At 36.8% G+C, this 15,390-nt stretch overlaps 1 protein-coding gene across 2 annotated transcripts; it reads right to left on the reverse strand.

The window, feature by feature from the left end:
- Positions 1-14,253, reverse strand: LOC106624945 (bestrophin-4). 2 transcript variants are annotated; one of them, XM_070111728.1, is made up of 6 exons: positions 14,087-14,253; positions 2,734-2,844; positions 1,923-2,661; positions 1,612-1,845; positions 720-1,131; positions 1-625 (listed from the first exon to the last, which is right to left on the reverse strand). In XM_070111728.1, exons 2-6 carry the CDS (start codon positions 2,778-2,780, stop codon positions 216-218), a joined length of 1,842 nt encoding a protein of 613 aa, XP_069967829.1. In that variant the 5' UTR covers positions 2,781-2,844; positions 14,087-14,253; the 3' UTR covers positions 1-215. The 2 variants fall into 2 exon arrangements, with proteins under 2 accessions (XP_069967829.1, XP_014100209.3); XM_014244734.3 differs by lacking the exon at positions 14,087-14,253 and adding an exon at positions 2,916-3,062.
- Positions 14,254-15,390: the final 1,137 nt, after the last annotated feature.

Raw genomic sequence — 15,390 nt, forward strand, 5'->3', positions numbered from 1 at the left:
TTTTGTGTTGAATTATTGCAAAGTTTTATTTATTTTAATGGAAGCGGCAAAATTTGGCAATATAATGCATGTAAAAGTATTCGAAAATGCTTTTGTAAAGTAATAAATTAATTCATATACATAGATGAAACAAATAAATAATTCATATAAATATGTATTGTAGAACACTGAAAATGGCTATAGCATTTCACCATAGCAAATGCCCTCGCTCTCAACTACTTCAGTTCCTCCTCCTGTTCCTCTTCGTCGAGCTCCTCTTCAGCATGATCTTTATGCTCCTGCTGTCTCGTTGGCTTCCGCTTAGTTGTTGGTTCCTTATGTTGCTCTTGTTGTTGTTGTGGTGACTGTTGTGTCGTTCCAATTGCTATGGGTGATGTCATCTGCCTGGTCAACGATTGTACGCTGAATGTTTCCTCATTTGAAGGCATGCCACGTGCGGTCGGCGATTGCGTAGCCGTAACGCCTGACAAATCAGCGTCCAAATTTAGATTGGTCGCAGCCGAAATGCCGCGCGCATACTTCAACTTTTGTCGCTCGAAACGTTCGCGTTCACGCTCTTCACGCAAACGTTCGAACTCATCTCCAGGCTCTTCCTCCTCTTCGACATCTTCTTCCAAGTCTTCAACTGTAGTGAGAAGGTATAATAGCGTTAGCAATATTTTGTCACAGTAACTACGACTCTCCAACACGATTTATCTCCTCATTCTACCATCACTTACATGTCACTTGCGCCGAGTTGACACTTTCCATTCGCAAACTCTCCACACTGCTTGGTGGTACGCCGTCCTCAGCATCGCCACGAAATATTTCGCGCACATCTTTGGTCGGTGATATCTCTGGATGTTCGGTTAATGTTCTATCTGCATCCAAATCGTCGATTTTCTCATCGATTATAAGCAAAGCTTCGGCAGTTCGTATTGTAGTCGGCGATTTTATTAGCGAATGCACGGAGCCATTAGTTTGTACGGAAGCTTGCTTCTCGGCATCCGATTGTGAAATATTGCTATCTTTTTCATTGGGTTCGCGCGAAAGAAATCTTTGTAAGGCCGTACGAAAGCGTAAACTGGTGTCGGTCATACGGCTAAGCGACGACGATGCTGTGGGACGGTCGTCAATTCGTGTGCTGGTGGTCTGAAATAAATAATATTTCCATATAAATGAGATTTTCAGACTATACGACGTCAAGTCCGTAGATTACTCCGTATTTAAAAAATATAACCGATTTACTGCATAAATTTTCTAAAGAATGTTGGAACCTTCGACTTATTTATCCTTTTTTTATAAAACTTATAAAAAAAACTCATAAATTTAACAAAACATAATCTCTCTTTTAAAGTTATAGTTAAAAGCTTCAGAAGTCGCATATAACCTAAAAATAATTCTGTTAAGGGTATAAAGAAAAAGGCCTAAGTATACTATTCTCATGTCTTATTGTTTACCCTCCTATCTTTCTATCTTCCCGCTCTCTTCTGAATATACTTTTCTGCTCCTCCATTGTTTCACTATTTCTCTCTTTATATTTCTTAGTTGTAGTTTATTCAGTAAATTTCAGTCTCATTGCATCACGATTTCTGACGTAATTTTTATTCCACCTCCCCTTTCCTTACTTACCATGCCATCATATTTGGATTCAGATCGTGAAAGCACCGTTTGGTTGGTGTTGAAGTCCAGTCTAGCGGTAGACTGTACCGGTGGCTGTTCGCGCTTGCTATCCACTTGATATGGTAGTTCATTGGGAAAAACTTCATCCCAATACTGATCCTTCACCAATTCGGGATGTTCGTGATGCATTTCGTCGACAATGAGATAGGAAACTTGTAGATTGCGATCAATCATCCAGTTGACCTGTTTCCAAAATTTATGTTCAAGCCAAATTCAGCACTGAATTTATTTCATGTCACCAATATCGAAGTCACACTCACCTCAAAGTCATCATCATCCTCACCGAAAGGGTTTATCAGCGTTTCTGCCACTTTCAGCCAACCCATGTAGAAGAAGAATTGCAAAGTGGTGAATAAGGGAAAGTAAAGATCCACATAATTCTGATTGTCATGCTTAGTCCACTGATGACCGATCACCTGACAAATGAAGTACGTATAGACCGCCAATGTGACGACTTGCGTGTATACTAGCGGCACCGATATGGTATCATAGAACAGCAAGACACCACAATTGCCTCGAAATGTATTTAAAGCATCAATAATGGTTTTCACCGAAAAATCATCACGTATGCGACCCTCCTTACGTGCGCGCGTTATAATGCTGGCAGCCCAAACGATAGGCAACCAGTATTTGGGATATTTCGGAAAGGCGATATTTAAATCTTGTATAACGAGCTTCTCATTCTCCAACAATAAACCCGCTTCGACTAGATGATCGAGCGTGGGAAAGCGTTTCTTAACACGTGGTGCGATTTGTGTGAACACAATGGTGAGACAAAGACAAACATAGCGCATAACGGTGCGACGCATAACACGTGCACGCTCATCCTGACCATGTACATTGGCGCTCACGAAGACAGCTATGGGGTCGGGCCAAGGTATGGTCATATATTGATCCCACCAGCGTTGCATTACAACTGTGACATAGAAGCCGAGCACGAACGAGAGCGGTATAAGCGAGCCGTAACTGTTGCAGTAATGCACGAGATTCTCAAAATTACTATGAGAGAGCGCAAGTGATTAAGAAGGAACATCCTTTTGAAGTTAACAGTATTTGATTGTATCCACTCACCTTTGTGCATTGTCAGTCAAGAGAAATTGATAAATCAAATTGAGCATGTAGTATATAAACAGGAAGGCGAGCAAATCACGCCAAATGAGCTTGTAAATGCTGCCGCGCCATCTGCAAAATAGAAAGTGTTGTAATGAGAATTTGTTTTACATATAATAAATTTCGTCCTTCGCGCATCTCGCCTTCTTAGCAGTGTGAGAAAACAACCAAATCCACGACAGGATGCTACTTCGGCGTTATAAGAGACGGTCATTATTATTTTTTAATAATTTTTTTTTATGCAGCTCTAGCTTGGTGTGTGCTCGAGCGAAAATAATTTTCTTGCTGTTTGACAAGATGGAAAATTTTTTGAAAGTTTTCAATTCAGCAAAAAAAATTGATTGTATTTTATTCTTTGTAAACCCAGTAGATCTTTTTTGTAACTAGTATTGAGTAATGTAAAATACAAAATGGAATAGATAATGATTTTATTTGATAATTTGTGAAGATCGGTGCTTTAATTATAGATATTTCGGTTAAGGAAAATAAACCCTTGGAAATGGAGAAATAACTAATCGCGCTCGAAAAAAATATAAGAGAGTATTTGAGTATTGAGCGATCACTTCTATGTCTTGCAGTTCATGTCTAACTTTGAAAAGGTGCTTTTTTTGTGCCATCTACTCAAAGCTTACTTATTGTGCGGATATTAGGTATTATCATCGAAAAATACGATTTACAGAAAACGAACTTTTTCGACCAGAACGCACCAAAGTAAGCAGGGTGTTAGATACGATGGCTTGAGAAGCCATGCACAGCAGTAATGAGTAGCTAGTGGAGACTCTGTACATGCTGAACACTTTCATTGGTATATCTTGGTATCAAATCTTGGACAACAATCCAAAAGCAAATAGAGTGAGCGTTACGCAAGCTCGATTTCTTATAGGTGGACTTGCGACTGTCTGAATCACGGAAAGTAAGCTCTCAAATATATATGATTCGGACGATGGTGGACGTCGTGTGATAAGTCTAAAAAGATTCCTCTTGAAGTTTCTGACAACGGCTTTGCTTCAAATAGAATGAACTTCGAAAAAAGTAGCGGCTTTGAGAGCTTCGATGCTGGACGTCGTATGGTAAGTCTAAGAAGATTCTCATGAAATAAAGAAATGTGTAAGGCGGTTGAGTCCAATGGTATCTCTCGACATAAAGGGGCCTAAAACGACAACCGCAGCAAGGCAATCTGATCGGGTCAGAGCAGTTTTAGATGATTTTCAGATCTTTCATCAGATATGGCATTTTATAATCGTAAAGCCTGATGGAATCATCTCAGTATCCTACCAAAAGCAATAAGAGCAGTCTTCTCATTTATGTGGAGGTTATTCAGAGTATTTAAAACATATTTATTAATGAGAAATAAAATTTCGAGTGCCTCAATTTGATTATTCCGTGCTTTGGAGATCGCTCAAACTTATTTGCGGCGAAGTATTTTGTCTCATAGCAATGCAAAGGTTGCTTTTTTTTTAAATAGCTACAATTAATGAACCAGATTTAGTTCCAGTTTACCAATAGATGTCGAGATAAAATGTTTAAAGAAATGTTTGAAGAAAACATCAATTTTGGAGACTTTGCGTTACATAGGTGTTAAAATTATAAGCACGTCTAGAAGCTTTAAAGCTTTTCTTATATAGAAGTATACTAAAGTCTTAAAATTAATTTTCCTAATTAACAAAACAGTCTACGCAAATAAAATTTATTTTATTATCCAATGTAAAATATTAGCATTTAATAACGGTAATATATATATTTCAATACTGAGTGCATAATTTTTCGAAACAGCTGTTGCACTCTCTTGACAATATTGAGAACAATAACGGTGTCCATTTTAAGCACGTGCAAGTTATGAAGTAGAGCAATGTGTCCTAGCGGCATTAGGAAGCGCCTATTGGATAGGCTACCAATCAATTAAAACAGCAGCTTTTGGCACAATTAAATGAAAATTGTTTATACACAAAATTATTATGAAGAAAACCAGAAGCTGTGCCATTAATTAGAAGCCGGAGCAGCTGTTGCAAGAAAAATTCCAAAATTTAAATGCAAAATTTTGCACAACAAAAAAAAAATCATAATAATAAAAGCAACAACACTTAAACACAAATAGCAGCAGCTTATTAGCCAGGCACTCGCGTGTATTAGCAACAATAATAAAACGAAGCATTATATTTGCCCTGCAAGGTCCTGCGCAACTGCCCAATTGCGTCCTGGCTAATTTACATTTGAAATTTATGACGCGTCACGTGAAAATTGGATTTAATTACAGCAAAAATGTTCGGGCTATGAATTTTACGATGCGTCGCCGTTGTTGCTGCTGCCACTGCTGCTGTTGTTCGTTGTTAGTTGTTTGGTTGCTGTTACGGCATGGCAACAAAAACAATATCAACGTGATTGCCACCAGCGGCCGCAACGGTTGCAGCCATTTGATGAGCGCATTTTGCGATAATTTATTTTGTCGCATGAATAATTTAGCCAATTTGGATTTAAAATTGATCAGCGCCGCAACGGTGCACTGAAGCGTAGTGGCGTGGAAGATGGCGACTGCTAGGAGAAGAGCGGAAAATGCTGATATTATATATACATAGGTGAAGCATGTAGCGTTGCCGACAGTGTAGAATGCTAGTTGTTGTTCTTGTAGTTGTGGTTGCTGTTGGTCACTTGCTATTTGGTTGATGTGTTTGTGTGTGTGTGTGGGTGTGCGTGCTTTCCTGTTTGTTCGTCATTATTCCAATGTCCGTTTGATATTTTTGTGTATTATTGCTGCTGCCATTTTCTGTTGCTAGGAATCAGCGAAATTATCAGCGAGTGAAATAGCTGAAAAAATTGCAATAATAACAAATAACAAGCGTATCGTTTGCGTGTGTGTATGTGGATGTTTATATGTGTGTTGTTCGTCAATCCTGTGTTACAGGAAATTCAAATGACCAAATTGTTAAAGCTGACAACAAAGTACAGTAATGAATATGGTATAACCCAGTGAACAATAATGTATATATGTGGTGTGTTGAATTAGTTAAAAATCTTGTTTAAAAAAGATTTTATTTTTCAATAGTTAATAGTTAAAAATAATATTAAATGCATTAAAAAATTATTTTCTTTTAATCCATAGCCAAAAACGAGCTTGAAATGATAAAAAAATTTATTAATATTTTGTTCAAATTTTATAATAAAGATTATGGAAAATATTAAAACAAAAAACGAGAAAAACCGTTACCACCGAAGCTAAAATAAAATATAAATATACAGTAAAAAATTATATAAAAAGATTCAATCTTGATTTTAATTGGTCAGTTTGTATGTCAGCTATATGCTATATTGCTCCGATCTGTACAATATGTTCCGAGACTGTATCGTTGGCTCGATCAATAATCCATGTAAAATTTTTTAAGCAATTTGTTCGTAGATTGTAGAAATGTCTTGTTTTCCATACAAGGATTTGAGTCCGATCCGTTGGTTTGTATGGCAGCTATATGCTATAGTTGTCCGATTGCGCCAGTTCCGACAACTAAGCAGCTTCTTGGGGAGAAAAAGAGTGTGTATAATTTCGATATGTCAAAAACTGAGGGACTTGTTCGCGTATATGCAGACAGACCGAGAGAAGGACAAGGCCAACTCAACAGTGCTCGTCATGCTGATAATTTATAAATATATTTTATAGGGCCTCCGACGTTTCCTACTGGCTGTTACAAACTTCGCGGCAAACTTAGTATATCATGTCCAGGGTGTAAATATGGTGAAGTTTTCAAAAAAATATTGAAATTTATTTATGTTGTTATATTAAATTTCTCTCTCTCTCAAAAATTCGTACATGAAAACAACAATAATGTAAACCAGTTCTAATTAATTCAGGAAAATAGGTGAGTAGCTCATTAAACTTCCTTTTTATGCCAAACTACGTTATTTATGCCAGTTGTGTGTTCTATACGCCACTCTCATAGGTTTGGTCAGCTTTTGCTTATCCCGCAAATCTGCTAGAGGAAATATTAAGTATCTAAGCAGCAGTAATTGTTTCTCATCTTGGATATTTTTTGGTTAAGCTTCTTTTTGAATAGAAGACTCGTTGAAGCCACATAGTTGGTGCTTAGTCTCCTCTTTCAGTTTTTAAATCTTTTTAAGAATTAGAAAAATATAAATTTTTGTAACTGTGTGGTTCATATATTTTCAAAGTTATATAGATACAACTTTTAAACCAGTGTCAAGTAATTTCTAATACAAGATGCTTTGTTTTCTATTCAGCCTTTTGATAAGACATCTTTTCGCTTGCTAGGGCAGCCTTTTATAATAGACCACAGCGAGCGGATGACTTCCAGTCGATTTTTCTAGCAATAAAGTCCATGCAAATTTAAAACTTTCGCTTGAGGCAGTTTTTACGGTATATTTCAATAAATATCAAAACCGTTATTCCAATTGGGACATTTATGTAGCGCTGAAAATGTAAGCTTTTTCGACTGCTTATTTACATATGTTGCACGCAAATTTACACCATTGCAAAGAAAAAACGAGTATACGAATAACACCAACAACAACTACAATAAATTTGCTGAACCGAAAAAATCCATCCACCTGTCCACCAGTTGACCAATCGAACAGTCAATCAGTCAACATCGCGCAATATATGAATGTGACACCAGCACGCAGCTGTGCACAAACACACAAACACACACTGACCATTGATCGAAAAGTGTTAATTGGCAATTATGTACAAATTTGTTCGGGCATAAAATTAAATCAAATTAAATTGCCAACAAAATGGGTGTGTACCGTAGCCACGCAATCAGCAATCAACGAGTCTTGCACAAATAAACGGAGTTTGATGTGCGTGAAAAATAACAAAATGGCATTGCACAGGAAGTGCAAATGCACACACACATATAGGCGCATGCATAACTGGCAGTTGCATTTTTCTATTATTGTTGCAGTTGCTGTTAGGCGCCGCTTCAGCTAACCAACTGACCGCTGTGTGACCGTTGCATTGTGGCATATACGCCGATTGTTCTTGTGCGGCTGTATGCAGCGCTGACATAATATTTATTTGCATTTCCAAAATGTTTTTGTTATGCGCGTATTTTGTTGCATTTGATGGATTGCATGCGTGCAGCGAAGTGTTGGCGTCGGCTTCGGTTCACTTTAGGTAAATAATGACTGCAGTGTGCGGAATGAGCTTTTTTGAAAATTATAGCGTAGCTTTGGGGTATTTAAATTGATGTATAATGGTTATTTCTATAAACAGCACAGCAAATATTGACACACGTATGTAAATAATATGATATGTAATTATTGCATAGTTTAAACCAGTTTAAGCAGATTATTAGATATAGGAATTTCTACTTCAGACACCTCAAATAGACAAATTTAGCTCGTAACTTTAAAAATTTTAGCCTAATTGGAGTAAAATTAACGTTCCTCTTTTATAAGAATTTGTAATCCAACAGTTGTTATATAACCACTGTAGTTGACTTAGTTAGTCATTGGAACGTGAAATTCTTTGGTGGTATAACTGGGCGACAGAATTTTATTTCTATCATACCGAAATTGAGCACCATCTTTATAACTTCATTTTCTAGTTTTACCCTGAACGGATTATGTAATGTTTACCACGAAAGTCCAAAAGGAACCATCGGAGACCCTATAAAATATATATGTAAATGATCAACATGACGCTGAGTCGATAAGCCATGTAAGGCTGTCTATCTGCATAACTAGTCCCTCTGTTTTTGAGATATCGATCGGAAATTTTGCACACATCCTTTTCTTCACAAGAAGCTCATCATTTGTGACATCGAAGCTCTATAAAACATCGCTGTCATACAAACTGGCCGATCAAACTCGAGTTCTTGTAAGGAACCTTGAGTTTTTCTTGAGACGAATTATTCACTAGCAAAATCACTCACCATAGACAGAAACAGGGGGTAATCACTTCCCAATCAAGCTATATGAGCTTCTGGCTTGTCACTTTTAAAATTTTTTCCCTGGCGTTGTCCTGACGGAACACAGTTTCTTTGCTTTTGCCTAAAGCTGACCGCTTCCTTCAGACGATCACACCCAAAACGTAGTAAAATCTTGCTGACCGTCAATCCTCAGCTTTTAGTGGATGATCCCCTATCAATCACACCCAACGTATAGCAAAACCATCGTGATCATCAATTCTGCCTTGGCTACCATTTGCGCCGGCTTACCGCCATTCGACCACAATCGTTTTCGCATGATGTTGCCTCAAGTATCCCACTTTTCATTACCAATAAACATCCGCTTCAGAAGTTGATCGATTTTGTTGCAGCCGCCTGGCTTGAGATTTAGCCTTTATCAAAGAAAAGCTATATACATTGCGTATTTTCTCCATGCTGGGGTCCATCTTTGACACGTACTTAAACAATATTGAGTCCCGAAATTACAATGCACTCTGGAAAGTTTTCTACTACGAAATCTTGTATTTGTAACGTCTTATATCGTAAGCAGATCGCACGTATACTATACAACGCGAGTTACAGACTACTACACCTACCATATTTATTCGAAAGATAATTGATTCTTTTAACTAAACCTATTATTTTAAATTTTTATGAGCAAATGGCTAAAAAATTAATATATATTGACCATGAAATAGTTAACAGTTTCATACCACACGACATATAAAAAGCAGTATTAACGACAGTAAATTAGCATTTTACGATTTCATCACATATTTTGTTGTTCGAGGTCAGTGCAGGCCTTAAATTAAAGGCTATGAATATATTTATATATATTTAACTGTAAAAGTACAGTTATTATATTGGTGTACTAAAAAATTTTCTGTTTCAACCTCAAATAAATCTGTTTTCACAAAAAAAAAGCAAGTTGTCAAAGAAAATAAGTTAAAACTTTGCAATAATTCCGTAAATTTACAGTTATTGCCGAAGCAATGTTTACTTTGTAATGTGAAAATTATACGTATTGCATGCCACACATATAAAAAATGCGATGAAATTGCCAGAAACTTATTGACAACATAATAAGTAACCGACAATTTAAAACAAGCAATTGGCGTGAGGTGGAGCTATAAAAAGAGAGTGGGCCGCATGAAATTCGAACGGCAAAAGCTCTATAAAACTTTAGTTTAAACATGTGTATGTATGTGTAATACGATTTCTATAAAAAGATACTACAAAAAAATTCGACTTGTATCAAATTTTGGCAAAACAGAAGTGAAGCAGAGTAATTACGGCAACAGAATATTTCATGTAAAAGAAATGTACCATATATAACTAATGTATAAATATGAGGTTACCTATACAAGTATAATATTAAACTGTATATTCGGCATTTCCAACACTAAGTGGTTCGGTAACGTTATAAATGTAGTTTTGGTGGCTTAAAAGTAACATACTTAATCGTAAATGGTCAAGACAATAAAGACCTGTGAACGTTCCTAAAAAATTCGATAAACTATAAAAAGCTTTTAGAAATAACTCAGAGTTTCAAAGACTGAAGTAATGTCTGTATTTTTTGGACACAATTAACAGTATTTTCGAAAAAAAATCAAGGCATTAGCCTACAAGTAGGTGGTGAGTTATATGCCAGCAGAATTATACGAAGCATTTTCAACTCAAAAATACAATATTTTGAGCTTTATTTAATGTTATTAGAGATTTTATCAGTTAATCAGAGATTTTTTGAATAAACGAAAAACCAAAAAATCTCATTTTTGTAAATCTACTTGCAATTTTATATATAAGATTACTTTTAGATAATGTAGTGGCATTGCGTACTTTCAAAGGACGCAGAAAAACTTAAGATACTAGTCTTTAGATCTATAGAAAAGCTGAGAAGACAGACTTGATACCTTAAGTAATATAAAGCGGCCATAAGTGTTGTAAGTACCATATATCAATTTTATTTTTAAACTCGGTCGGAAGTACTGCCGCTTCGTCAACTACATATTTACACACATTTCTTCTTGAGAAAATTCTCTATCAAGCTCGACGAGTAGCAATATTATTCTGTACATCTTACGAGAAGAATGCTGGCCCGATATATATAATATCTTCGGCAGATTTTTACATATAATCTTTGTACAATTTTAAAAATAACAGCTGATCTGATGACGTCACTTTAGCGCATACTTACCAAATCTCTGAATAAGTTTCCTCGTTCCAACTAATACCCTTTTAACATTACCGAATACGTAAATTTATAAACTTGAATAGAGGACCGATTGTAGCGCTACAAGCGTCTTCAAAAACAACCACAACAGCAACAACGTGGACAAATTGACATTAACAAATGCCAATATGGCGCGTATCACACCGAACTTGTTGTGAATGCGCGCTATTGTACCATAAAAACCCAGCTGTGGCTGACCAAAGGCCGATAAGCAGACGTTGAACAACAAAAAATTAACAACACCAAAAGCAACCATAGACCTGAGTCGCCAGTCTCAACAAAAAAGTTACAGCGATGACCAGAATTAAATGAAATTTCATGCAGCTAGGTGGGATGTGGTCGTGGGGAGCGCGGGTTTGAGAGTTGTCAAAAAACTGTGACAAACTTTGCGATTTTATAATTTGCGCAATAAAAAGAGAACATATAAAAAGTGAAATAATAATAATGCCACAAATGCCATAAAAGCGGTAAATTTCAGAGAAGCGATTAAAGCGAAAAAATGGAAATAAAATCAGATGACAAAATGATCAAAGCATCTCTGGAAAATGTTTGCCTCGTTGTTGTGGCGCTATCAACAGGCAGCGGTGTTAGGGAGGTGGCATAAATATGAAAGTTCGACAGCTTATGCTAGGCCATTTGGAAAATTCAGTCCCGAACGAAATATTGATATTTACGAAATCTCGCTGAGTCCCGAAATTTTCTTAATGCGTTTGAGTTCCGATATTTTTTTCAATAATTTTATTTCGTTTTCGTCGTTTTATAAACGTAACAAAAAATACCGGTGAGTCCCGAAATTTTTAGAGATTAATCATTAATAAAAAAATTCCGCTGAGTCTAGATATTTTCTTAATAAAGAATTCCCGATAAGTCCCGAAATATTTCTTAATATATTTAAGTCTGAACTTATAGAGAGTTAAATTTTAGTAGCATTTTATACAAAGCAAAGGAGTCCCGATAAGTCCCGAAATTTTTCGGGATTCACAAATTGACAGTTTTGATTTCTACATAGTAGCCGAAAATGGTGAGCCTTGCATGCCTGCTTATGGCGTTCACAAATATAGTTCAGCACGTCTGGTACCAAGTGTGAATGCTGTCCGTCTGTCTGTGAATTTTCACCAGCTATTGTTTTGATGCAATGTTACAGTTTAGTTTTTTTCATGACTAAAAATTGTCATGTGCCGCAAATGTAGCATTTAGTTAGCATTTGGCAGGCAGCATCTGAGATGTACCATGTGGCCAGTGCGTGAAAGAAACAAGTTAAATTGAATTGATGTGGCTGCTGTTGCTGCTGCTATAGCAAATTGACAAAACCAGCACAAAACAATAAAATAATAACAAAGCAACAAAAAATCAAAAAATCAAAAAAAGTGGAACTGAAAGAACAAACAAACAGCTAGTCAGCTCGGCTACAAACCACAACAATTCGTCGCCAAAGCCTGCAGAGCTTGGAAAATTCCCACCTCCGTGTTTATCAAGGCGACCATGCCTGAGCTGCCTTTGGGCAGTCAAAACTTTTGTTGACAACATGTACACACCCACGCCACACACAAACTAACTCTCACTTGGACTCGGACTATGCTTTCAGCTCATATCGAGCTATGGTCGCATCAAACTGGACAACAATAATAGCAAACAGGCGAAAAACTCCTCATAAAAATTATCAGCCGCAACAAAAGCCGAAGCAGCAGTAGTGACAGTTTTAACAAAAGACATGAAGAGGCAGAGAGACAAAAAGTTAAGCTGCGTTGCATGTGTAGCGCCAGAGACCCATCAAATAACCGGCAAGTCCTCAGACACGTTCCTTTCGCTTACGTCTACGGCTATACGCCGGCTGAGCTCGACTGAGTTGTGCAACTGCTGTGGCTGCCGTAATGGTATTATCATCGGAGACACAGTACACGCCTGTGCTCCTGCCATTTTTCATCGTCTCCCCACTCTCAATTTGCAGCTGCTTTTTATCACACTCATCAGCTGGCGCTTGGTTGCTTTAATAGCCGCATCTCGCATGCCTTATTGACACTTTATGGACAAAGCAGTGGGCGCTTTCAAGCCGTCGTCCTCTTTTCTCACACGCACTCACTCATTCGATCTTGCTTTGAATTTTAAGCACTCGCTCTCCTCGTTGTTTGGGTGCAAGTATGCGTGGCATTGTGCGATAAAACACGTAACTTTGCCTGGGCGGACAATGGCAGTTGCCTGAGCTGCAGTTATGGCTTGACAAACGCCACAAAAATGAAACCAAAAGTGTGACATTGTCGTCGAGTAAAAAATTAATGATTTGGAAATGGTACAATCATGATTACATGGAAAGTACAGCGATGACAATGCGGAGGTACAAAGCGTAAAAGTGGCGCACCAACAATGTTGGGGTATTAGCTTTTTTTGGGTGGAAAGTCAACTCTGAGGCGCTGTCAATGCAGAGCTCAAATAATGTAGTGGAGTTTATATGGTTTTCATACAGAGATCAGCGCTCATATGTGAGAACAATTAAATTAATTGGATTTCAAATTCCATCCATACTTTGTACTGGTTTGAAACTCGGCTAAAATTTGTCATTCAACACATATATGATGACTTTTATATGGTTGACCAAGACTAAAAAGAACACTCAAGCGAACAACATTTCGCATTATCTTTGGAGCCCTCCGTGTGAGCGATGATTATCGAAGAAGATGTAATCACGAACTGTACGAGCGAAGTTTTGTGTTCAGTAGATGAACTATTTTCTTGTGCTCTTGCGTAATTCCTTACCGAATGTCGATTAACTTTAGAAGGTAGATTTCATAGCTGTATCAATGGTGTTATCAATTTTTAAAAATAAATAACTTTTGACTTTATGAGCTGTAAGGCTCTTCTAAGAAATCAAAAATTTTCTTATGAGGTTGAAATTTCTCGTCAATATATATATACGGTATATGGATTTTTGGATTGGATGAACCAACGGTGTATAGTATGGAGACAAATCTATTAGTGAATACGCGAGGATCAATAGAAAAAGGTATTTCTAAATATCTATTAAAATTAGTTGGTATTATTGGTGGCAAACACTGGCGAAATCCGAAAGCGTATTCCGTTTCACTGTATGTTACCACAGAGTTGGACTTTTCGTCGATATGCAGGCAGTGAAGAACGGCCTTTTGATTAACTGATATTGCGTAGCTCAAATAAACACAACTGAAATACTTACGGGTCATTTAGTGCCAGCAGGGTTGGACTTTGGAATCAACCGCATAAATTTAAATTTTCACTTTGCAATTTTCAATTTTACTGACCACTTAATTTAATGAATTTTAAAATTTCACACAAACATGATCAACTAATGCCCTCCGAATTAAACAGCCAAGGTGCTCATTTCAAATTCAACACACTCATTAAAAATTCAATTTTAATTACTTGATTAGAAAATCTTGACTAATCATAAATTCACTTAAAATTTAAGCTAAGCTAAGAAAAATATGTCATTTGACTTAGATATTTGGTTGCTGAGAGTCAAAGTGTTAAAAATGAGTGTAAATACTATTATATATGTAAAATTATATTTTAGGGTGGTTTTAAAAATACAACAATTTTTTTTGCGGTCTTACGTTATGCTAGCGACAATATGACGGTCGAAGACGGACATATGTAATTATTATCGCTCATTGCTGACGATTAAGGCTTGTTGCACAGATGTCAGAGTCTGTGATAAGAATAAAAAATAAATCAAATTATATTCATAGCACCACTGTAGGCTAAGCTTTTACTGATTCTAAACGAACATTAAATTTTATTAATCGTCTTAAAATGAACTAATGTCGACGATGGAGTTCAGGTTTATCTCACATTTAAGAAGCACCCTAAAGTATCAAAAAAGTCGTAAGTTTGTGTTGACATTTGTGAAATTTGAAAGCGCAGTGAATTGGAAATGTTTCAGCCAGTAAGTTTCACCAGCTGGAAAACACTTCTATTCATATATGTATTAACACAAGCTTACACAATCAGCCGCAACTGCTAAGCTGTCATAGTTGGAGTTGAGCATTTGCAAGTTGCTCAAGCATACGAGTCTGTACAACCAACTGAAGTTGCTTGTAATACTCCTATCTATGCTTGTATGTGTAAGTGTGTATTTATGCATATATGAAGTACATTTAGGGCAACTTGCAACATATGGCATATATGCAGAATCTGCCTGTTTGCTTGTAATGCGCGTAAGTGTATGCGTGTGTTGGTTAGTTTTTGTCTATGTTCATTAAAGCAGTGAATGTACGAAGGTAGCAATAAAACTTATAATTGAAAATTCAAATAGTTAAACTATGTAGAAAATTTTGCTCATTACGCATTTGTTTGCGACAACTGTCCAGTTGTGTTGGTAGTTGTTAGCGCCTTGCAGCTAACCGAAAATTCTAAACCACACATAGCTGTGTACATGTCATTTCAAGTTGAATAAATTGAATGGCTTGGCATAAAGGACCCGTTAAGAATAGTAAGAGTGAGTCTAGTTAGATGTGTCTA

The sequence above is a fragment of the Bactrocera oleae genome, chromosome 6 (genome assembly GCF_042242935.1).
Source record: "Bactrocera oleae isolate idBacOlea1 chromosome 6, idBacOlea1, whole genome shotgun sequence".
Taxonomy (NCBI): Eukaryota; Metazoa; Arthropoda; class Insecta; order Diptera; family Tephritidae; genus Bactrocera; species Bactrocera oleae.